The sequence below is a fragment of the Delphinus delphis genome, chromosome 19 (assembly GCF_949987515.2).
Source record: "Delphinus delphis chromosome 19, mDelDel1.2, whole genome shotgun sequence".
NCBI lineage: Eukaryota > Metazoa > Chordata > Mammalia > Artiodactyla > Delphinidae > Delphinus > Delphinus delphis.
In genome coordinates this window covers 57,836,032-57,858,912 of record NC_082701.1, presented here as the reverse complement: position 1 = coordinate 57,858,912, position 22,881 = coordinate 57,836,032, and the positions used below count along the sequence as shown (strand labels likewise).

The following is a 22,881-nucleotide window of genomic DNA, read 5'->3' as shown; positions in this document are numbered from 1 at the left end:
TTATTGCTACCATATGAAAGGTGTTTCTCAAGGTCTGAGATACGTGAAAATGCGGATGCCACGAGAGGACTGAAGGAAAGGTGACCAGCCCGGCCCTGGTCGGGGCCTCACGGCGCCTGGATCTGCGGAGGGTGCGTGGGCAGGACGCAGATGGAGGTCTCCGCGCGGGGCCCACTGGCCCCCTTTCCAGAGCTTCACAAAGGCTTTGTGTACAGACTTGGGCGGCAGACTCGGCCTAGAAATATGTACTTCTTAATGTAACGGCGCCATTTGCCATTTTGTTTTGACTTGAAATCTCCAATTTGAAGCCATTTACGTTACTGAATAATGGTAGCAACCCCAGGAGCCTCGTCTTCCGGTAGTTGAGGTCTGCTAAAGAGCAGTTAACCGCAGTTCAGACCTGTTACATCACACGAGGCACTGGCTAAAGGTCTGTTTTTGAGGATGTGGGGTGGGCAGCCACTCTGCTTCCTTGCTTGCTAGGGCCTGGCAGTCAGGACCCTGATGACAAGCCCCACCACCAGCGTGCCTGTCGCTGCCCCCAGAGCAGCCCCTCGGCGGATGGCCAGCTGTTTGGCCGACAGTCTGCCAGGGGGAGCTGGCAGGGGTTGGGCTGCTTCTGGAGTCCCGAAGAGGTCCAGATGGGCCTCCGGCCTTGAGTACATTGTCAGGGTCACGCCAGGGTGGCTGCCCATAGCCACTGCAGAGGCAAACGGGCCAGCTTAGCATGGGGGTGGGGTGGGGGGTGGCTTGGAGGTGCACGATCAACGCCTGTCCCTCACAGCAGGAGACGCCCGCCTTTTCTCTACGGCACGACCAGAGAAGAGAACTACGTGGGATGTGCAGGAAAGGCTGTCGCTAAGGTGAGATGAGATCAGACGCGCGTGCCTGTCTGAGCCTGTGTGATGCCTAACCTTCACCAGTGACCTCAGGGCACGTATGAAACGCTTAGTCGAGCTGCCTTTGCACGTTCCCTCGTGACAAGTGAAACCCATAGAGTCTGCAGCTGGTTCCCCACCGCAAGACGACACACAGGCACTGGGATAACCGGGGCTTTGGGCCGTGATAACCAGCGCCCACCCCAGGGCAGCAAAGCGGCCGCCTGGTGGGGTTCGGGGGGTCGGCGGGAAGCACCCGCAGGCTGCTGAGTCGAGCCAGGCTGACCTGCCCAACCCACGCCTGCAGGCCTCCCACCTGGGCTGGAGGTGAGTGCTGACAACATGCTCTAGGGTCCAACGGCCCGTGCTCTGACCTCATCCCCTGCCTTTGCATTTGCAGGATGACTGGGAAGAGACCTAAGCGCTCAACCCACTCCCTCATCTGAACGGAACCGAGGCTCACTGCCCCCCAGGCCGGGGAGGGACGGGGCCTGCTTCCCGGGGCCTCTTAGATAGCGGACGTTAGTGTCACTCTCCTGGCGTTAGGACGGAGGTCACTGTCACGCTGAGGGAGAAAGGCAGCTGGGGCTCGCGCAGTTCCCAGTCACCCGCACACGCGGGGCAGCGTTACCTGAAGATACGACCGCTCTCTCAGGCCCGGGTCTGAGGCTGGGGGCTGTGCTCTCAGCGGCCTGGGGCGGCAGCCCCACACGTTTCTGCACCTGAAGGAGACGGAGTTCTCCGGTCGGCCTGCGGTCCACCCCGGCCTCTGCTGTGCCCTGCAGGCCGAGCAGGACGTGGTCACACACAGGCACACCTCGGAGGCTCCAGACCACTGCAATAAAGCGAATGTCACAACAGAGCCACTCACGGGTTCTCTGGTTTCCCGGTGCATATAGAAGTGATGTTTGCACGATACTGGAGTCTGTTAAGCACACAATCCCATCATGTCTAAAAAAGCCTTGTCCCTGCCGCAGTTAAAAAGTGCCTCTTTGGGCTTCCCTGGTGGCGCAGTGGTTGGGAGTCCGCCTGCCGATGCAGGGGACGCGGGTTCGTGCCCCGGTCCGGGAAGGTCCCACATGCTGCGGAGCGGCTGGGCCCGTGAGCCATGGCCGCTGAGCCTGCGCATCCGGAGCCTGTGCTCCGCAACGGGAGAGGCCACAATAGTGAGAGGCCCATGTACCGCAAAAAAAAAAAAAAAAAAAGTGCCTCTTTGCTAAAAAATGCTAACCATCACCTGAGCCTTCAGCAGGTCATCAGCTTTTTGCAATAATGACATCAGAGATCAGTGATCACCCCTCCCCATAAAGGAGATAATAATGAGAAGGTCTGACATATGATGAGAATTAGCAAAACGTGAGACACATGAAGTGAGAAACGCTGCGGGGAAAATGGCGCCGATAGACGGGCTCAATGCAGGCTCGCTCCAGACCTTCAACTTGCAGAAACCACAGCATCTACAAAGCGCAGTGCAGCGAGGTCTGCCCGTGTTCACCCTTCTGCGGGACTTCACAGGGGTGGTGTTCCAGGGCTGTGTTAATCCGTTCTCTCAGACGTCAGGAGGCCTGGATCCACCCACGAAGGCAAACCCCCACTCTGCGGGGGTTCGGTCCGAGAGCACCCCCTCCACGCTCAGCCTGCAGCCTAAGCTGTGGCTTTCATGCCTCTGAGGTTTCAGTTCTTCCGAGAGGACGGTGACAGGGTGCTGCCATCGCCTCTTCCAAGGTCCCAGCACCCTCGGGGCTCACCCACGTTTAGACGAGTTTGAGCCGTTGGCTTTAGTCTGGCCTTTGGCAGTCGGGCTGCTGAGGTTTCCTTTGTGGGTCTGGGGGGGGTACCCGGAAGGGGCGCCGCAGACACCGCACCGTCTCCATGACGGGAGACGTTGAGGCGCGCCGCTGGCGTTCTGGGGGGCGGCACTCACCTCCTCCGCAGCCCGCTTCCAGTCCATGCAGGCGGTGTAGGTGACGAAGGCCGCGGCGGCCAGGCAGACACAGGCCAGCATGCCCAGCCAGAGGCCTGCAGGACACGGGACGGTGGGAGCGTCTCATGACGCCCGGGGCGCCCCGCCTCCCCCAACTCCACGTACCCGTGATCCCCAGCCCGACCACGAAGGTCAGCACGACGCCCAGCGGGAGGCCGATGACGTAGTACGTGACGGCGTTCACGACGGCCCCGAAGGCCTGCCTGCCGGTCCCTCTCAGGACCCCACCGTAGAGACACTGCGGGGAGGCAGAGGGGGCCGGGGTTGGTGACGCTGAGGCTGACGGGGGTCTCAGCGGCGGGGGCTTCCGCAGGAATCTACGGGGCATGGCCTCGTTTAAGTCCATAGCACGGGACCAGGATGGGCCCTTGTCCCCCTTCCTTCCCAGCGGGGACCTGCCCGGGGTCACACAGAAGCTGCTGCATTTCGGACACAACTCCAGAGCCCCGGTCGACACCTAGACTGCCTCCCTGGAGAGGGAAGGTGAAGTTGGTGACGGACTACCCACCGGCTTGGGAAACTGAACTCGCTTCATATGGACTGTGTGGACGTCTCCTGTTGCACCAAGTTACCACAAACGGTGGCTTAAAACAAAACACGCGGATTGTTTTACAGCTCCTGAGAGCAGAAGGCCGAAATGGTCCCATTATGCTGTAGGTGGTGGGGCTGCTGGTTCCTTCTCGAGGCCCCGGGCAGAATCTGCTTCACTGCCTTTTCCAGCTTCTAGAGGTGCCTGCATTCCTGCCCGCGGGCCCCAGACAGCAAAGGCATCGCTCTGACCTCTGCTTCCCCCTCTCTGACTTCTAAGGACCTCTGAAAACACGGGGCCACCTGGATAATCCAGGACAGTCTCCCCACCTCAAGACCCTCGGCTTCATCACGTCCGCAAAGACCCCTTTTGCCACGTGACGCCCACAGGTCCGGGGGGTCACAATGTAGGTGTCTTTGGGGCATTATCCTGCCTTCCTGCCAGCCGTACGGAAGAGGCAGCCTTTCCCGCTGCTGCCCCCGTGATGACGCTCTCGTGAGACGTGTCTACAGAAAGCACCACCTCTTCACTTGTCTCATCCTCCCAGCTCGATCCCAGACCTAATGAGCTAAAGAACTACAGGCTCCGCGCGTGCTCTGTCAGCACTATTGATCAGCAGATGTTCGGTTACCTTTGTTAAGCTGAGGGATGGGGAGTATTGTGTGGTTTGCTTTCCCACATGTGAGCGGAGGTAAATGCACTGGGCGTAGGAGATGTGTGCCTCTTCAACTTTAAAATATGTCACACATGTTTCTCGTTAATATATATCATGACCTAAAACATGATCCTTTCTGGTTAAAAAAAGACTTCTGCCAAATTACGACTGATGTGCTCTGGACCAGTATTTCTCCATCTGGGGGGTGGTTCTGCCCTCCAGGGGACATGTGGCAATGTCTGGAGCTGGTTTTGGTTGTCACCACTCGGGGTGGGGGGGTGCACTGGCATCTAGCGGGCTGAGGACAGGGTTGCTGCTAAACATCCTACGGTGCCCAGGACAGCCCCCCTACAACAAAGGATTATCCGTCCCAGAATGTCAGTAGTGCCAAGGCTGAGAAGCCCTTTAGAGCACTGTGAATTACAGAGACAGTTTCGGTGGGCCCGCTAGCCTGAGGCTGTGGGCCTGTCAGGGAGCAGCAGTGGACCGGTGGACAAGTGAGAGCTCCAATGAGACGAAACAGCTGGGGCAGGGGGTGCTTGGTAAGCTCTCCGTCCCAAGTGGACCAGCAGCTGAGCATGCGTGTAGCAGAGGCTGTAGCAGGCCCAAGCCTCCCACACATCCTGGACGGTGGAGCCTGTGCACATGCACAGAAGAAACACAGGAGGACCCAGAAGAAAGTAAAAGCTGGGGCAGACTCGAAAACAGCCTGAACTGCGCGTGGGCCCCGGCCCATACTCGGCTCCTTCAGCAGAGAACAGAAGCCCTACAAGCGGTCAGAGGTGCCTGAGCGTCCCCTCCAAACAGTAACTGGCTGAACACTGAGCTATGCAGACATAGGGGTGACCCCTAGGAAGCTAAGCTTAAAAACAAGAAAAACAAAATCCAACACTGAGCAGAGACAGCAGCTGCAGTTTGTGGAGGAGACAGGATCACAGGCAAGACTAAACAAAACAGCAGGCCTTGGGGAAAGGCTGCTCTCTGGGATGGACCTGTGGTACATCACCAAGCAGGCCTCAGTACAGCTAGATCCCTGGAGGTCTAGTGATTATGACTTGGCACTCGCAATATGTTTAGAAAGACTGGATTGCTACAAAAGATGTTCTTTGACCACAACAGAATTAAATTAGAGATGTCTACCGGAAAGAATTTTGGAAATACCCCCAAATATTTGGAAATTAAACAACACACTTCTCAACCCACGGGTCAAAAAATAAATCACAAGAGAAATTTTAGAATATTTTGAATGAAAAAAATACAATATATCAAAATTTATGAGATGCAGTTAAAGCAATACTTACAGGGAAAGGTATAGCTTTAAAATGCCCATATTAGAAAAGAAAGGTCTCAAATCAGTAGCCTAATATTCCACCCTAGGAAACCAGTAAAGAAAAGCAAACTATGCCTGAATAAAGCAGAAGGATGAACATCATAAGAATTAAAGTGGAATTCATTGAAACAGTCAACAGAAAACAGCAGAGAAAAATCAATGAAACCAAAATTCTAGTTCTTTGATAGGATCCACAAAACTGACAAACACTTACTAAGGATGTGACCTTGGGAAAATAAGACCAAGAAAACAGGAAAGTGAAGACACAAATTACCAAAATTAGGAATGAAAGGAGAGACATTACTACTTTCCCTAAAGAAAAGGACTGTAAGGGAATATTATGAGCAACTTCATGCCAAAGATTTAGACAATTTACTTGAAGTGAATAAATTCCTAGAAAAACACACATTATTAAAACAAACTCAACAAGAAACAGAAACTGAGGGACTTCGCTGGTGGCGCAGTGGTTAAGAATCCACCTGCCGATGCAGGGGACACGGGTTCAAGCCCTGGTCCGGGAAGATCCCATATGCCGCGGAGCAACGAAGCCCATGCGCCACAACTACTGAGCCTGTGCTCTAGAGCCCGCGAGCCACAACTACTGAGCCCACGTGCCACAACTACTGAAGCCCGCGCGCCTAGAGCCCGTGCTCTGCAACAAGAGAAGCCACTGCAATGAGAAGCCCGCGCACCGCAACGAAGAGTAACCCCCGCTCGCCACAACTAGAGAAAGCCTGCGCACAGCAACAAAGACCCAACGCAGCCAAAAATAAATTAATAAAATAAATAAATTTTTTAAAAAAGAAACAGAAAGTGAATAGATCTATAACAAGTAAATAAATTAAATTAGTTAAAAATCTTCTGACAAAAGCCAGACAAAAGCCCAGATGGCTTCACTGGTGAATTCTATCACATGTTTAAAGAAGAAATAATGCCAATCCTTCACAAACTCAAAATGTATAGGTATGAGGAGAGAACACTTTCAAAATCATTCCAGGAGGCCAATGATACGCTGATACCAAAGCCAGATCAAGATATCACAAAGGAAAAGATAAAAATCACAGACCAATATCTCTCATGAATGTAGATGGAAAATCTTTAACAAAATACTAGGAAACCAAATTCAGTGATATATATTAGAAAAGACACACGCCATGATCAGGAGGGTTTTATCCCAGGAATGCAAGGTAAAACATCTGAAAATCAATTAATGTAATTACACCATAGTAATAAAGGACAAAACCATGTGATTATCTCAGTAGATACAGAAAAAGCATTCTACAAAATCCAGCACACATTCATGAGAAAATGTTTCTAGGAGAAGGGCTCTTCCTCAGCCTCAATAAGGGGCATGTATAAAAATTTTACAGATAACATATTTAATGCTGAAAGGCTGAATACTTTCCCTTTAACATCGAGAACAAGGCACAGGTGTATGCTCTTGCCACTTCCACTCAACATCGTACTGGAGGTTTAGCCAGACGGAAAGGGAGAAGTAAAACTCCTTATTCACAGATGACATGATCCTATATGGAGAAAACCTTAAGGACTCCACACACCAAAAACTACCAGAATGAGTTTAACAAGGTCACAGGATAAAAGAGCAATAAACAAAGATCAATTATCTTTCTATAAACTAGCAATGAACAACCTAAAAATGAAATTAAGAGTTCCATTCATAATACCATCAAAAAGAACAAAATATTTGGGGATAAATTTAACAAAAGTAGTGCCAGGTTTTGACCACTGAAGACTACAGCACATTGCTGAGGTAAATTAAAGAAAATCTAACTAGTCGGAGAGACATTCCATGTCCATTTTAACAATACTGTTAAGATGACAATTCTCCCAAAGTTGCTCTGCAGAGTCAATACAATTCCTTTCAAAATCCCAGCAGGCTTTTTAGTAGAAATTAACACGCTGGTTCTAACATACATATGGAAGTGCAAAGGATCTAGAAGAACAAAAGCAATTAAGAAGACAGAACAAGGTTGGAAGATTTATACTAACTTATTTCAAAGCTCACTATAAAGCTACAGTAATTAAGACAGTGTAGTATTGCCACAGGATGGGCATATGAATTAGTGAAACAGAATTATGAATCTATAAATAAATCACTACATTTACAACCAATTGATTTTTGACCAAAGTGCCAAGATAATTCACTGGGGAGGGAATAGCCTTTCACACACCAAGAATGGTGTTGGGACTCTTGAATACCCACACACAAAAAAATAAACTTAGACCCTTACCTCGTACCAAACACAAAAATGGGCTCAAAATGAATCATAAACGTAAGTGTAGGACCTAAAACTATAAACTGTCTAGAAGAATTCATAGGAGAAAATCTTTGTGACCTTGGGTTAGGCAAAGATTTCTTATATATGACAGCAAAAGCGTGAGCCAGAAAAGAAAAGAAAATGAGAAACTGGACTACATTAAAAGTGCAAACTTTTGCAGCTCAAAAGATAAGAAAATGAGGGGGCTTCCCTGGTGGCGCAGTGGTTAAGAATCTGCCTGCCGGGCTTCCCTGGTGGCGCAGTGGTTGAGAGTCCGCCTGCCGATGCAGGGGACACGGGTTCGTGCCCCGGTCCGGGAAGATCCCACATGCCGCGGAGGGGCTGGGCCCATGAGCCATGGCCGCTGAGCCTGCGCATCCGGAGCCTGTGCTCCGCAACGGGAGAGGCCACAGCAGTGAGCGGCCCGCGTACAGAAAAGAAAAAAAAAAAAAGAATCCGCCTGCCAATGCAGGGGACACGGGTTCGAGCCCTGGTCCGGGAAGACCCCACATGCCACGAAGCCACTAAGCCCGTGTGCCACAACTACTGAGCCCACGCACCATAACTACTGAAGCCTGTGCACCTAGATCCCGTGCTCCACAACAAGAGAAGCCACTGCAATGAGAAGCCCGCACACCACAACGAAGAGTAGCCCCCGCTCGCCGGAACTAGAGAAAGCCCGCACACAGCAACGAAGACCCAATGCAGCCAAAAATAAAAACTGTTATTTTTTTAAAATAAATAAATAAATAAATAAGAAAATTAAAGTCAAGCCACAGACTGGGCTTGCAAATCATATACCTGATAAAGGACTTATGTGTAGAACATATAAAGAATTATTGGGGGAGGGATGTGTGGGAGGGATGGACTGGGAGTTTGAGGTTGGTAGATGCAAACTATTATATATAGGATGGATAAACAACAAGGTCCTACTGTATAGCACAGGGACCTATGTTCAATATCCTGAGATAAACCATAATGGAAAAGAATACATTTTACAATGTATATATGTATAACCGAATCACTTTGCTGTACACCTGAAACTAACACAACATTGTAAATCGACTATACTCCAATAAAAATAGAAATTAAAAACAAACTAAACAAAAGCTCTTAAAACACAACAATGAGAAAACAAGCCAATCTTAAAATGGGCTCTGAACAGACACCTCACCAAAGAAGACACACTGACGGCAAATAAGCGTATGAGAAGATGCTCCACATTACGCGTCAGTCGCAAGTTACAAGTTAAAACAGCAATGAGACACCGCTACACACCCATTAGAACGACTAGGATCAAAACACTGACAACACCGAATTCCGGCGAGGATGCAGAGCAACAGGAATTCTCACCGATCGCTGATGGGAGTGCAAAATGGTGCAGCCACTTTGGAAGGCAGTAGGGCAATTTCTTACAGAGCTAAACATAATAGCACCATGCTATCCAACCATCATGCAGCCAGGGATTTGCGGAAAGAGTTGAAAACTATGTCCACACAAAAACCTGCACAATAATGTTCACGGCTTTATTCAGAATTCGCCAAACTTGGAAGCAACCACCATGTCCTTTAATGTGGTCCGTCCAGACAGTGAAGCATCAGTGCTAAAAAGAAACAAGCTGTCAGGCCATGAAAAGACCCAGTGGAGGCCCCTTACGTGCACATGACTAAACGAAAGAAGCCAACCTGAAACGGCTACGTGTTGTTTAACTCCAACTATAAGACAATGGAGAAGGCAAAACTACAGAGACAATAAAAAGGTCAGAGATGGCCAGCGGGTGAGGGAGGGGGACAGCGGGAGAAGGGGAGGAATGAACAGGGGGAGCAGAGAGGATTTTTATGGCAGTGAAATTATGCATATGATTCCTTTTTTTTTTTGGCCCTACCTGACCAGGGATTGAACCCGGGCCACGGCAACGAAAGTGCCAAATCCTAACCACTAGGCCACCAGGGACCTCCCATGATTCTTTTTTTTTAATTGAGGTATAGTTGATTTACAATGTTGTGTTAGTTTCTGCTGTACAGCAAAGTGATTCAGATATAGATATATATATTCTTTTCCACTATGGTTTATTACAGGATGTGGAATACAGTTCCCTGTGCTATACCGTAGGACCTGGTTGTTTATCTATTTTATATATAGTAGTTTGTATCTCGTATGATTCTATAATGGTGAGTCCATGTCATTATACCTTTGTCAAAATCCATAGAATGTACAAGGCCAGCAATGAACCCTATGGAGAACTTTGGACTTAATTATAATGTATCAATATTCTTTCAGCTAAACAAATGTCCTGCACTAATACCGGATGTAAATAAAAGGGGAAAGGAAGAGAGAGAGGGGTTTATGGGAACTCGCTGTATTTTCTCAATCTTTCTGTAAACCCAAAACCGGTCTTAACAATAAAATCTGTTTTTAAAGTTTTAAGACAAACAATACCAAGAATTGGCAAGGGAGGGGGAGGAACTGGAATCCCCATATATTGCGGGTGGGAATGTAAAATGGTACAGCTGCTTTGGAAAACAGATTAATGGTTTCTTAGAAAGTTAAAAATAAACTTATGCTTCAACCTAACAAGTCAAATCCTAGGACTCTACCAAGAGGAGCAAAAACATACGTGCACATGATGACTTGTACGTGAGTGTTCCCAGCAGCCTTAGTCACAACAGCCAACACTGAAAACAACCTAAACGTTCATCGCCTGATGAATGGGTAGGCAAAGCATGTTACAGCCACACAATGGACCACCATTCGGCCACAAAAAAGAAATGAAGTCCTGAAAAATGCTACAACATGGACAAACCGCAAAAGCATTTCACTAAGTGAACGAAACCAGACACAAAAGACTGTATGATTATACTATATGATTCCACGTCTATGAAATATTCAGAAAACGCAAGTTCACACAGACAGAAAGCAAGTCAGTGGATTGCCTAGGGCTGGCCATGGGAGCAGGGAGTGACTTCAAAACAGGCCCCATGGGGCTTCCCTGGTGGCGCAGTGGTTGAGAGCTGCCTGCTAATGCAGGGGACACGGGTTCGAGCCCTGGCCTGGGAGGATCCCACATGCCACGGAGCAACTAGGCCCGTGAGCCACAACTACTGAGCCTGCGCGTCTGGGGCCTGTGCTCCGCAACAAGAGAGGCCACGATAGTGAGAGGCCCGCACAGGCGATGAAGAGTGGCCCCCGCTTGCCACAACTAGAGAAAGCCCTCGCACAGAAACAAAGACCCAACGCAGCAAAAATAAATTAATTAATTAAAAAAAAAGGCCCCAGGAATTTTGGGGGGGGTGATGAAAATATTCTAAAACTGGATTGCAGTGCTGGCTGCACAAGTATAAATTTATTTTAAAGGATTGACTTATGTACTTAAAATGCATGAATTTATAGTATGTAAATTAAAACTCAAGAAAGTTATAAAAAATATAAAATAAAGAGTAGGTCCATGGAACGCATAAATTAAGAATGGTAGAGATTGGGTCTTCCCTGGTGGCACAGTGGTTAGGAATCCGCCTGCCAGTACAGGGTACACGGGTTCAAGCCCTGGTCCAGGAAGATCCCACACGCCATGGAGCAACTAAGCCTGTGCGCCACAACTACTGAGCCTGCGTTCTAGGGCCTGCATGCCACAACTACTGAGCCCACGTGCCACAACTACTGAGCCTACATGCCACAACTACTGAAGCCCGTGCACCTAGAGCCCATGCTCCACAACAAGAGAAGCCACCGCCATGAGAAGCCCACGCACTTTAACAAAGAGTAGCCCCCGCTCGCCGCAACTAGAGAAAGCCCGCACGCAGCAACAAAGACCCAATGCAGCCAAAAATAAATAAATTAATTAATTAAAAAAAAAAAGAATGATATAGATCTAGCCAGGGGGAAAGATGATAGATGCAGATACACAAGCTCTAAGGTCCCTTGCAATTGCTAACTGCACATCTGCCTCGGGTTCCCTGGTGGGCAAACTGAACGGAGAGGTGCTGCCTTCAGAACATTTAGAAGCCAGAGCACCCCCCGACCTTACATTGCAGGAGGAATCTCTCAGCCGTGGCCTCACCTTGGAGCTAGAGAAAAAGTAATAATAGTGTCCTTAACACCAGCCCATGACAAAAGCAATAACAGAACCCATAAGCTAGTTTCTCTTAACGTTCTGCGGTAAAAGCTATGGATCTGATCCCGAAAACCAGCCCAGAGCAAGCGGTCCTGCTGAGGTCAGAAACGTGCGCCAGGTATCTGCCCGGCTAAGTTCAAAGGCCAGTCCTGGGACAAACAGAGAACTGGGCAGAGAGCACTGGGGCTTTTGGAAAAATCCTGCACGCATAGTTTCTCCCAAGGTTATTTATTTTCCGTAAGAGTTGATAGTAATTCTCGCGCAGGTGTCTGCCCCAGTGCTCTGGCTGCTAGCTAAGCACTCACTCCACGAAGAGATGTGGGTTTTACGCTCGGGATGCCTTCCTGAAAGATTCACGGGACCCGAGATGTGACGTAGAAGACCCAGAATTTCAAAATTCTGCTTATCAAATGAGACTTCAGTGCTTTCCTTCTTTCTGCCACGCTTTTAAAAGTTCACATAGTTCAAACCTGCACTAAACGAGACCTGCCCTTTAGCGATCACAGGAGCAGGAAGTCAGGCCCGCTGTACTCTGGGCCGACCCACTCCTCCAAAGTGTCCCTTTGCTCTGGCAACTGGCGCGACTGCTCCTGGCCCCGCTCGGGGGAACGAGGAAGGAACGGATTCGTGAGTTTACACTGGGGCCGGTGTTCAGGATTCTGCTCATCTGCGTGCGTCTCTGGCGTGTTGGACTTGCACAGCAGAAGGGGGCTCATTATTTTGAGTGACAGAACCAACACGAGCGGACACTTCGGGCGCTTCTTCTCCGGTCAGCCCTCTCTGCGAATCGGTGAGCTAACGCTCACAGCCCTGACCACCTGACCAGCCTCGGGGAGGGTGTGTGAACGTGGGGGGGCGGGTCAGAGCAGGACTCACACAGACTGCCTCAAACAGGTGGAAGACGACGTAAAGCGGCAGGACCTTGCTGACCAAGGCGACCACTTCCCTGCAGGAGAACGGGAGTGGTAAGACACGAGCGCATCCTTGGAGCGCCCTTCGCGTCCCTTCTATTCTGCCCCTGCCCCACGCCAACGTAACTGATGCTCCTGTCTCTGAGTTTCCCTGTGTCTGGGGGACACACGTCTTAACCCCCCGAGAAGCCCCCAAATTTCACCTTGTCCCCTGGTTGGTGCCCTGTCTACCGACAGGTGAGCGGTAGAGGGGGCGTCTCTGGGGACCAGCTGGGGAGCACCTGGCATCCCCAGAAGTGAGAGAACTGATTACCTACTCGTCATTGGTAAAGATGTGGCCCAGTTTACTCCTCAGGAGGCTCAACAGGGTGCCCACGACCAGCGAGGTGCCAACTGTAAGAGACCAAAGGCACGGCCCAGCTTCCACCCGTCCAGCCCCACCCCATGTTCACTTGGACTAAGACCCTCGTTTGTGGTCTGGCAAGGAGGGCACCACATGTGAAACGCCTTTCCTCCTGTGGTTCGCAAAGTGGGGTCCCTGCACCGGCTGCAGCAGCGTCGTTGGTAGCTGGTTAGAGGATGCATATTCTCAGACCATCACCTCCGACCTACGGAGTCAGAAACTCCGGCAGGTGGGGTTCTGTGTTTTCACACACACACCCCTACCCCACCCCCAGGGCTGAAGCCTGAGAGCCACTGCTCTGCACGAGGAGCTGATCTGAGCCTGGCAGCTGCAGAAAGCAGAGGCAGGATGGACACAGACGGGGCCACTCTGAGGGCTGGGATGGGCAGGTCCCAAGCTCGTGGAAATGCCGGCAGGGCAGGGTCAAAGGGGGACCGGCTTTCCCAGAGTCGCACTAAGTGATGGAAACTGACAGCCCAGAGCCCCAGCGGCAGGGAAGGAGCGGAAGGGGCACAGCAGGCTTGCTGCTGGTCAGAGGGGCTACTCTAGGCCACGTGGCAGGTATGACAGGTTTGGAAGGTGAACTGTTGGCTCCCAAGCCCTCCCCCGCCTAGGTCCCGACCCCACCCACCTGTGCAGAGGGTGCCTGAGACAGCAGATCGCTTGGCTTGCACGGTGTCTGCGGCTCCCAGGGCCGTCCCCACTCGGAAACAGACTGCAATGCTGAGCCCCATGGGAATCTGGGATCACAGAAAAGAAGGTGTGGTGGTTAGAGCCCCCCTCCTGCCCCGGGGGCCGAGAGGGAGGCAGGATGTGTCCCGGGGGGCGGGGCCCGCGAGGCTGCTGGCGACAGGCGAGACCTGGGAGGTGGGCTGGGCTACCCAGGGCCAAACCCACCAGGCCAGGCCGCCAGACATCACAGGCAACCGAAATCAACGCGCTGCCGGAAACTCAGGAGTAAACGCATGTTAAAGAGGTGGATGTGGGGGCTTCCTTGGTGGTGCAGTGGTTGAGAGTCCGCGTGCCGATGCAGGGGACACGGGTTCGTGCCCCGGTCCGGGAAGATCCCACATGCCGCGGAGCGGCTGGGCCCGTGAGCCATGGCCACTGAGCCTGCACATCCGGAGCCTGCACATCCGGAGCCTGTGCTCCGCAACGGGAGAAGCCACAACAGTGAAAGGCCCGCGTACCGCAAAAATAAATAAATAAAAATTAATAAAAAAAGAGGTGGATGTGGTCTTAACTATGTTAGAAAAGCTCCCTGTGAGAAGAAAAGATTCAGCGGAAGCCATCCGTAACAAGAATCACCTTATAAATTAGTGCGTGATGATTTTTGATTAAAGCTAGGGTCACAGACTGCATGGCCCAAGAGGCCGGCAAATGCTACACGAGTGACACGGGCCAACCCACGTGTCCGGGGGAGAGGAAGGAGCTGCGGGGTCCACGGTGGACGCGAGGAAATGCCCTCACGAGGGCCACTGTTCCCCAGCGCCCACCAGCTGGGGTGTGCAGGAACGTGGGCTCACTGCTAAATGGCATGTCCCATTTTTCAAAGAAATGCCCGTATCTAGATTGTCATGTGAAATCTCCCGATTTTAAATGGTGCTAATTAATTCAAAACAATTGCAACATCGTGAATTCAGCAGAGCAGCCGTGGGCCACGTGTGTCTGGCAGCGCCTGGGCCTGGCGGGTGCAGGAGGTCCAGAGGGTCCCTCGGGAGACAGAGACAGACTTTGAGGGGACAGCCCCCCCCTCCTCTGACACCCCCAGGCCGTCAGGGGGCCGGGCTGGGGGCAGGGCATGGCGAAGGCGTCCCCATCGAGCCTCACCATGTAGACGACAGTGGCCACCTCGTAGATGATGGCCTGCGCAGAGAGGTCGAGCACGCTGAGCCGGCCTGGGGGTGGCGGGGGACATGGTGAGTGCCCAGCCGGCCAGCCCACAGCCCTGGGCTGACAGCAAGCCCCTCGCTCGGGGGCCAAGGGGCCAGTGGTTTCCAAGGGCAGATGCAGCAAAGGACGCTCCCGCTTGGGCTCCAGCCCTCCAGGAGACCCCTGCCCAGGTGTTACAGGGTCAGGGTCTCTCCTCTGTGTACGAGGTGTGATGAAGAAGGGAAAAACTGGACCAGGGGCAGGAAAGCAGAGTTCAGTTCTCAGCCCTGCCGGGTGACTCCGGACCACCTAATTCTTGGGGTCCACGTTCTCATCATCTCCGATTGGGTCAGGGGTGGACTGGAAGGTCTCTAGGGGCCACCCCAGCCCTGGCTGTTTGGACCGAGTCTGCTGATGAGCACACAACGTGCCAGGCGATGCCCACAGCTGCTCACGCATCAGCGGGACCTCACTCCCTCGTTGACTGACCACCACGCCCGGGCGTCCACTCAGTACCAGGCCTACGCCGGGCAGCGCCGGGAGCTCACGGCCTGGTGGGGAGACGGGCCGGGCTGGGAGACCGCCCATCCGGGAGAGGGGTTCCTGAGCTGGGGGGCGGCCCACGCGGCTCCCCGCACCCTGCTGTCCACGTACCCATGAGGAAGCTCCCGATCTCGTAGGCCCACCACTCAATGCAAGTCATGAGCATGCTGGGCACGGCCAGGCGGAAGAAGGGGCCCCAGCCCTGCAGGCACTGGCTGGACCAGCCTAGGAGCAGAGGCCCGCCAGCTGAGCCACGATCCACCCTGAGGCCCCGCCCCCTGGCCCGCCCCCTGCCTTCGGCCCGGGCACCTGGGCGTCTTGTGGGGGGCTAGCCAGCGGCCCCAGCGCTGGTGGGGGCTCGTGGGGGGAGGAGGATGCCTGGCCAGTGCCCCTGGCGCTGTCTCAGGGGCTAAGAGCTCAGGACCTGAGGCCTGGGAACGGGTTCGGTCCAGGCTCCACCACGTACCACCTCTGGCCTTTGCGGCCAATGACAAACCCTCTCTGCACCAGCTTCCTCCACGTAAATAACCGGGGCTAACGAGATGTCGTGAAGCTTCAGCGAACAACGTGGGCACCGCCGCTGCCGACCACCCGTGCTGCTCGTCCATCCCGAGACCAGGGAGCCGGCAGAGCGCTCCCCGGGCCTGTCCGCAGCAGGGCCCTGCCCCCTGGCACACTGGATGGGGAAGCCCGGGCCTCGGGGCGGGGTGGGGGGGGCCGGGGAGGGGGCCCTGAGGGACCTGCGGGCAGGCCCGGGCCAGGCCTCCTGCAACGGGCTGCAGCTGGGGCCCCGCCTGCCACCTGCCCGCTCCGCCCCCAGGAAGGGCGGCCCTCGCACCTGCCCACGTGTCCAGGTGCAGCTTCTTCTTCACGACGCAGAGCAGCAGGAAGACGGCCTGCGTGAACTGGGAGACCGTGTTGGCACAGGCCGAGCCCCTGGCAGAGCAGGGACGGCAGGGCTGGGGCCACGGCTGAGTCCGGGCCCGGGCGGGGAGGGCCACGGGCCTGGCTCTGCTGGCACCCCATCCCGGAATGGGCCCCATCCGGGGGAGACCCACTCTGGGCCCCTTCGGGCAGGCCGGGCAGCGGCTCCTCACCCCGTCTCCTTGGCAGCGGGTCCCCAGAACCCCAGGGAACAGCAGCCCCCAGTTCCCCATGACCCCCAGATGCTGGGCCCCCAGCCCCGGTGCTCACCTGACCCCCAGGCCCAGCACGGAAACCAGGATGTAGTTGGCCAGCCCGTTGACGCAGTTGCCCACGATGCCGCTGAGGACCTGGGGCCACATGATGCCCTGAAGTAGGTGAGGGTGAGACTGAGGGGGGTAGGCGGAGGCTGGGGACACGCAGCTCCTCGAGGGCCCCCGTGTGGCGATCAGGATGGGGCAAAGCGCAGAGGGGACCCTGGGCACCCCGCCCACTGGAACAGGGTGGGGGCTGGGGGCAGCTCCGGCCAGGGACCCCTACCTGATTTTGCAGATATTTGGCCAGCAGGCTGTAAAGAAAATTTGCCTGTATAAAATAAACACACACGCGAAGTAAGCAACAACTACCAAAACACCACCAGACGGACACTAACGGACACTTCTTAGTTGAGGTGGGGCAACTGCCTCACCACGGTACCTCTGGGACCCCAGAGATGGGCTGTGTGCTGACCTGCGCTCCAGCCCCCGGCCTGGGACCAGCAGGGAGGTGGCCTGAGAGCCGCAGGGCTCCTGAGCCCAAACCCACAGGTCGGGACACCCTGGGCCTGGCTCGAGCCGCCAGAGACAAGGACCTGGAGGGGGCAGGCCTTGGACTGAGGGAGCGGGAGGGCACCCAGGGGTGTGGCAGCAGCAGCCTCAGCAGAGCAGGTTGGAGACCCCACGGGGGTGGTGGGCCTTTCCCCGTCTGCCGAGGACAGAGAGGGCCTGTGCATCGGTGTGTGTGTCGGGGGCACTGCCCTATCCTTTCCGCCCTCTGTCAAGGCCTGGCCTGGGGCCTGCACCCCCTGTGCACCCTCCCCTCAGCCCTCTGCCTCTCTTCAGCACCGCTCAGTCAGCAAGAGCAAGGAGCTGGGTTCAGACGCTGGCTCTGCCTCTTGTGAGCTGTGTGGCCTTGGGCAAGTTACTTAACCTCTCTGTGCCTCAGTTTCCTCACACACAATAACATGCGTGTGAATCCCTAATATTTATACATACATTCATATACAAAGTTAACATTGCAAAGTGCTTACAAAACAGTATTTGGCACATTTAAGTGCTCCAAGAATAAGGTAAACATCATGTAAACGTTAAGAGTCATTATGATTCTTATTTTATTGGTAGTTAAACTCTGCAGCACCATTGTACAGGAGGGACTTTGTTTATTAGATAAAAAAGTTGCTGCCACAGTGATAACGTGATGTTTCCTCCTGACACAGCCCCAATGGCCCTGTTTGACAAGATACCTTCACTTGGTCTGAATAGCCAAAGGCTCGGAGGAGAAAAACCAGACTTTTCAGGTGGTTTCCATGATACAGAAGAAATGTGGAGCTGGCCAGGCCCCAAAGAGGTCATGGCACTGGCCTTCCAGACAGGAGGAGGGTGAGGCTGGGGCTCCCTGCCAGGCCTGGCATCCCCTGTGGGCACCCCGCACGCATTCACCCTGACCCGCCCCCTTCCCAGCCCCCTCCTTAAGAGCTCTATCCCCAGTGCTGGTGTGCAGAGGAGGATAGGGGGTGCCGGAGATGAGAAGATGGACTCCCCCAAAACAGCACTGCCACCTGGTACCGCGTGCACTGAACCACAGCAAATCAAACAGTGTAGCAATGGGTTGGGGGTGGACACACAGACCACTGGGCAGGTCTCGAATCTCAGAAACTGATCGGAGTGGATGGACTGCTTATTTAGTATTTAATAAATTAACAGAGAAAGGAGAGAATATTCAATGAGTCTTAGAAAAAGTTTGTTAGATTACTGTCTTAAATGTAACAACAGAAACCACTGAAAGGGTTCAGAGGAAATATAGGCAAATGCTTCTACAATTTACAATGGGTTCATTGTTTTTAAGCCCAAAGACAGACATCATAAAGGATGGGATTTATGGGACTGTTACTATGCATTAAAAACTCTAAGTCAAAAGTATCGGGGCTTCCCTGGTGGCGCAGTGGTTGAGAGTCCACCTGCCGATGCAGGGGACACGGGTTCGAGCCCTGGTCTGGGAAGATCCCACATGCCGGGGCGCAACTAGGCCCGTGAGCTACAACTACCGAGCCTGCGCGTCTGGAGCCTGTGCTCCGCAATAAGAGAGGCCACGACAGTGAGAGGCCCGCGCACCGCGATGAATAGTGGCCGCCGCTTGCCACAACTAGAGAAAGCCCTCACACAGAAACGAAGACCCAACACAGCCAAAAATTTAAAAAATTAATTAATTAATTAAAAGGAAAAAAAAAAGCCATTGACAGAGCAACTCTAATTCCAATAACGCATCTTAAGGAAATCATTCCATATGTTCACAAAGATTTTTCTATAAGAATGTTTATCACAATCTAGTTTATAATAGTGACTATTGCAAACAACCTAAATACCTAACATGTAGGGATTGGTTAATAAATTATGGCACTAGGGGATACCACATCACCTTTGAAATGGATTGTGGAAGGCAATCAAGAGACTAATGACATATTTATTTGAAAGGGAAAAAACAGGTTATAATACAACATACACACATTGGCCCCGTTTCACACTACACATGAGTCTGTATGTTTGAACACACATGCCCACGAAGAGAAATAATCCTGGAGAGAAGGATTAACCTGTGTTCTCTCTGAGTGGTAGGATTACAGATTTGAATTTTTTCTTCCCCAGGCTTTCCAGAATTTCTCCCATAAATGGTTTTCTAATCAGAAAAACATGTTGTGCTACATTTAAAAAATAATAATATTGTAATAACTTTTTCCTTTTTTTTTGACCTTGCTGCGCGGCATGTGGGATTGCAGTCCCCGACCAGGGATTGAACCTGTGCCCCCTGCAATGGAAGTGCGGGGTCTTAACCCCTGGACTGCCAGGGAAGTCCCCATGCTACTTTTTAAAAGTTCAATCTGCACCAACCAAAATGAGAACTTTTCTCTGGCCCCTTCGGCCGCCAGCATGAGGGCCGATGGCCTCCCCAGCTGATGGGGAGACAGGCAAAAAGCCAGAATCTCGGGGACTGTGGGCCCAACCTCCCCAAGTTCAGCAGAAGACTTACCGGGAGCGCTGGGATGTAAACATGCACGTACTCCTGGGCCAGCCTGCGGGAGAACCAGGGCTCTGAGCGGAGCAGCCTGCGCCCCCGGGTGTGAGGAGAGGCTTCAGCAGGCTTCACCCCTGAGACAAGACCCCCAAGTCAAGTGGAACCTCAGTGGTTGGGGGAGGCTGCCACCATGTGCTAGGAAGGCGCAGGAGGAGGGGCCCAAGGACCCAACCACGGGGTCTCAGGGCTGAGGAACTTGAATTCGGGGTGACATGTGGTTTGTAAGGGAGAAAAAAGGTTCTATCACATCAAGAAATAACCAAATTCCATGCGCATAATATTAAACGGGCAAGGTGTTCCCATGAGGGGCCAAATCTAAAATTAATAACAAAGCACGTGATTCATCAGAAGTCGGGCTCAGTCCTGTTTCCACTGTTTGGAATTTGGGGTGGTGCACCCTTCACTTCTTCAAAAAGCATCTCTGAGGCTCCAAGCACACGCTGGGACACAAACACAAACACCACGCAAATCCTGTCTTTTCCTCCTCAGTTAAAACTGGCCGTTGGTCTGCTCCCTGCTGGCCACGGCTGGAGCAGCAGGCTGCGCGGGAGCAACTCCAAAGCAACCTCGCAACGTCCCAGAGGGGCCGCGCTCGAGACGGCTCGGGGCCCAGAGAAGCGCGGAGCCCGGGGGTGGGCTTCGCCAGGGGTCCCCCCGCCCGGGATACCTGGACACGGCCGGGTCCTGCCTGCAGAGCAGCAGGATGTGCTGGGTGTTGAGGAAGAGCGCCCAGCAGGGAAAGCAACAGAGCAGCAGAATCAGCGCGCCGCGCTGCAGGATGACTCCCACGTGCTTCCTGTTGGGGCTGCCGAAGCTCTGAAACACAGCGGGTCAGCGCCCACGCCCCGCGCACCTGCCCGCTGCCCCGGGGGCCCTGCCAGGGCTGGGGGGCGGGCGGGCACCGCAGGCTCCCGGCAGGGCGGGGTGGGGCAGCCCTCCATCGCACCCGGGGCAGCCACTGCGGGGGCTCGGCCTGCTCACATAGGGACAGCAGCAGCTGTTTGCTGAGCCCCAGCCTCTGTCCGCCCGTCGTGCCTGGCTCGCCAACAGCTCCCGATGGGGGAGGCATCGCCCCCCGCCTCCCGGCACGAGAGCACCTGCCAAGTCTCCCTGGGGGTGAGCGGCAGTCAGGCCCACCGTGAGCCCGGGACCCCCGGAGCCGAGCCCCGCTGGGCTGTGGGCCCCCGAGAGCTGGAGGCCCCGTCCGTGGGCCCTCGCACTCGAGGTCAGGGGACTGTCTTTCCCTCCAGGGCTCTCTCCCCCGGCTGCCCGGGCTCTTTTCAAGGGGAGGGTCTGGTCCCTGCAGCACGTGGCCCTTGGGGGTGGGTATGCCAGGGACAGCTGCCCCGGCCCAGGGCCTGACGAGCTCCCAGATCCAGGGGACATTACGGGGCCTCAGGTGGGCCCCCAGCCCCACCGTTTCTGCAGCAGCTGAAGGACTGGCTCTGCCCCGCCAGGCTCTCGGAGGCCCACCTACCTGGGACATTAAGGTGTCACAGGCCGAGGACAAGCCAAATCCAATGGAAACTCCGCAGACATTGACGAACTGGAGGCACACACAGGGGAGCGCAGTCTGTCAGGCGGAGCCCGAGGGGGGACCCTGCGCCTGGGGGGTGCCCAGCAGCCCGTGACCCGTCCTGGCCGGGCCCTGCCCGCGCCGTGGGGTGTGCCTTGGGCGAGGCCCTGAGGTCCGGCTGTGCCCTTAGGCTGTCTCTTCTCCCCGGAGCCCAGGGGGGAAGGTCCCTGCGGCCCTGGCCGTACTCACGGCCACCGAGAGGGTCACTGCCGCCAGCTCCACCTTGCCCAGGTGTCCGCAGAACACCGAGCTCACGACGTAGGTCATGAAGTTCAGCATCTGGAAGAGGAACTGGAGGACGGCGGCCACGGTCAAGGGCCCCTCAGTCCTGCCGACCCCTCACAGCCCAGCCCCACCAGAGAGGCTCTCCAGGCCCTGCGAGGCGGAGCAAAGACCCGCAAAAGCCCCTCGAGGCCACAGGGCAAGTCACCCAGAGCGGGGGAGCGAGCATGCGGCCGAGGCTGCTGCAGCAGCCAGGCTGGGTGATGGGAGGCCCGGGTCCCACCCCATCCCCCGCTGCACAACCGCGTTAACCCCTGAGCCCCGGTCTCCCCGCCAAGCCGCACCCAGCACAGGGGCTGGAGAGGGTACCGCTGGCGACGCTATCGTCACCAGCTCGTCAGGCCACGCACAGAGGAGCGGGGTTCAAGACACCAAAACCTTAGGAACGGCTCTGTCCAGGGGCTGGGATTAGAAAGAAGTGTTTTCTAACTTTTCGTGTTGACTGAAACTCTTAGAGCGAGCACATATTTATAAGTCTTTACGGTCAGGAAAAAATGCATCTAAGACATTTTCCCTTTGGAAATAAAACAGGCAGAGGCTGCCTTTCTCCTGCAGCAGGGGACCTCACTCACCCTCTCGGCTTTCAGCCCAGCCTTCCCGTGGGTTCCCGAAGGACACGCCTGCCCCTTCTGACAGGGGGGCGGGGGGAGGAGGGGGGCTGCCCGCTGCTGAGGGGGTCAGGCCCTGCCAGGCTCTGGGCAGCAGCCCCTGGGGCCACCTGGACACGGTCATCATGGGCAGTTTCTGGGCAAGGTCGTGAGCAGCCCCCGCCCGGCCCTCGCGTCATGCCTGGGTGGCGGCCCTCCACCCACCGCCGCCTCCTTACCAGGGGTCCAGAAAGGACAACGAGCGTCCTCGCCTCGGCCCCGAAGCCGACAGGGACCAGCCTGCGGAGGGCAGGGCAGCGGCTCCCTCGGCCCGGGGGGACCATGTCCTGGGGGCCGTCCATTCCAAGCCCGGGCAGCAGCCACGCCACAGGCCAGAGCACCCACGCAGCCAGCCTCGCCCAGCCGGCCGGGGCACCACACAGTCTGGCTAATGAGTAAAGGCTGGGAGGAGGGGCCGTGCCACCCAAGGGACCGGCCCTGCCCCCCGGCCCACGTGCTGCCTGGCCCACTGGCCCCAGACAGGACAGAGCCCTGGGCCCCCAGAGTCACCAGGCTGACCCCTCCCAGGGGTTCAGCAGCAAAGGCCCAGGAGGAACAGGTGTGGGCAGGCCTGGGGGGCCCTGAGGACTCCCAGGCCCAGATGAAGAGAGGCAGACTCGCACTCCCGGG

The 22,881-nt window shown here is 54.6% G+C and overlaps 1 protein-coding gene and 1 long non-coding RNA gene across 3 annotated transcripts; one reads left to right on the top strand and one right to left on the bottom strand.

Annotated features, from left to right (window-relative positions):
* Positions 1-439: 439 nt before the first annotated feature.
* LOC132415233 (multidrug and toxin extrusion protein 2-like) lies at positions 440-22,556 on the bottom strand. Its single transcript, XM_059998466.1, has 17 exons — positions 22,431-22,556; positions 21,512-21,613; positions 21,224-21,292; positions 20,414-20,562; positions 19,702-19,744; positions 16,960-17,004; positions 16,690-16,787; positions 16,334-16,431; positions 15,607-15,720; positions 14,911-14,978; positions 13,712-13,820; positions 12,995-13,070; positions 12,643-12,712; positions 2,968-3,100; positions 2,803-2,897; positions 1,510-1,600; positions 440-700 (listed from the first exon to the last, which is right to left on the bottom strand). The coding sequence occupies exons 1-17, from the start codon at positions 22,551-22,553 to the stop codon at positions 480-482; spliced, it is 1,704 nt and encodes a 567-aa protein (XP_059854449.1). The 5' UTR covers positions 22,554-22,556; the 3' UTR covers positions 440-479.
* On the top strand, positions 12,102-14,243 carry LOC132415234 (uncharacterized). 2 transcript variants are annotated; one of them, XR_009517109.1, is made up of 4 exons: positions 12,102-12,556; positions 12,661-12,731; positions 13,695-13,840; positions 14,114-14,243. It is a non-coding gene; the product is annotated as an uncharacterized lncRNA (long non-coding RNA). The 2 variants fall into 2 exon arrangements; XR_009517108.1 differs by having other exon boundaries at positions 13,680-13,840.
* Positions 22,557-22,881: the final 325 nt, after the last annotated feature.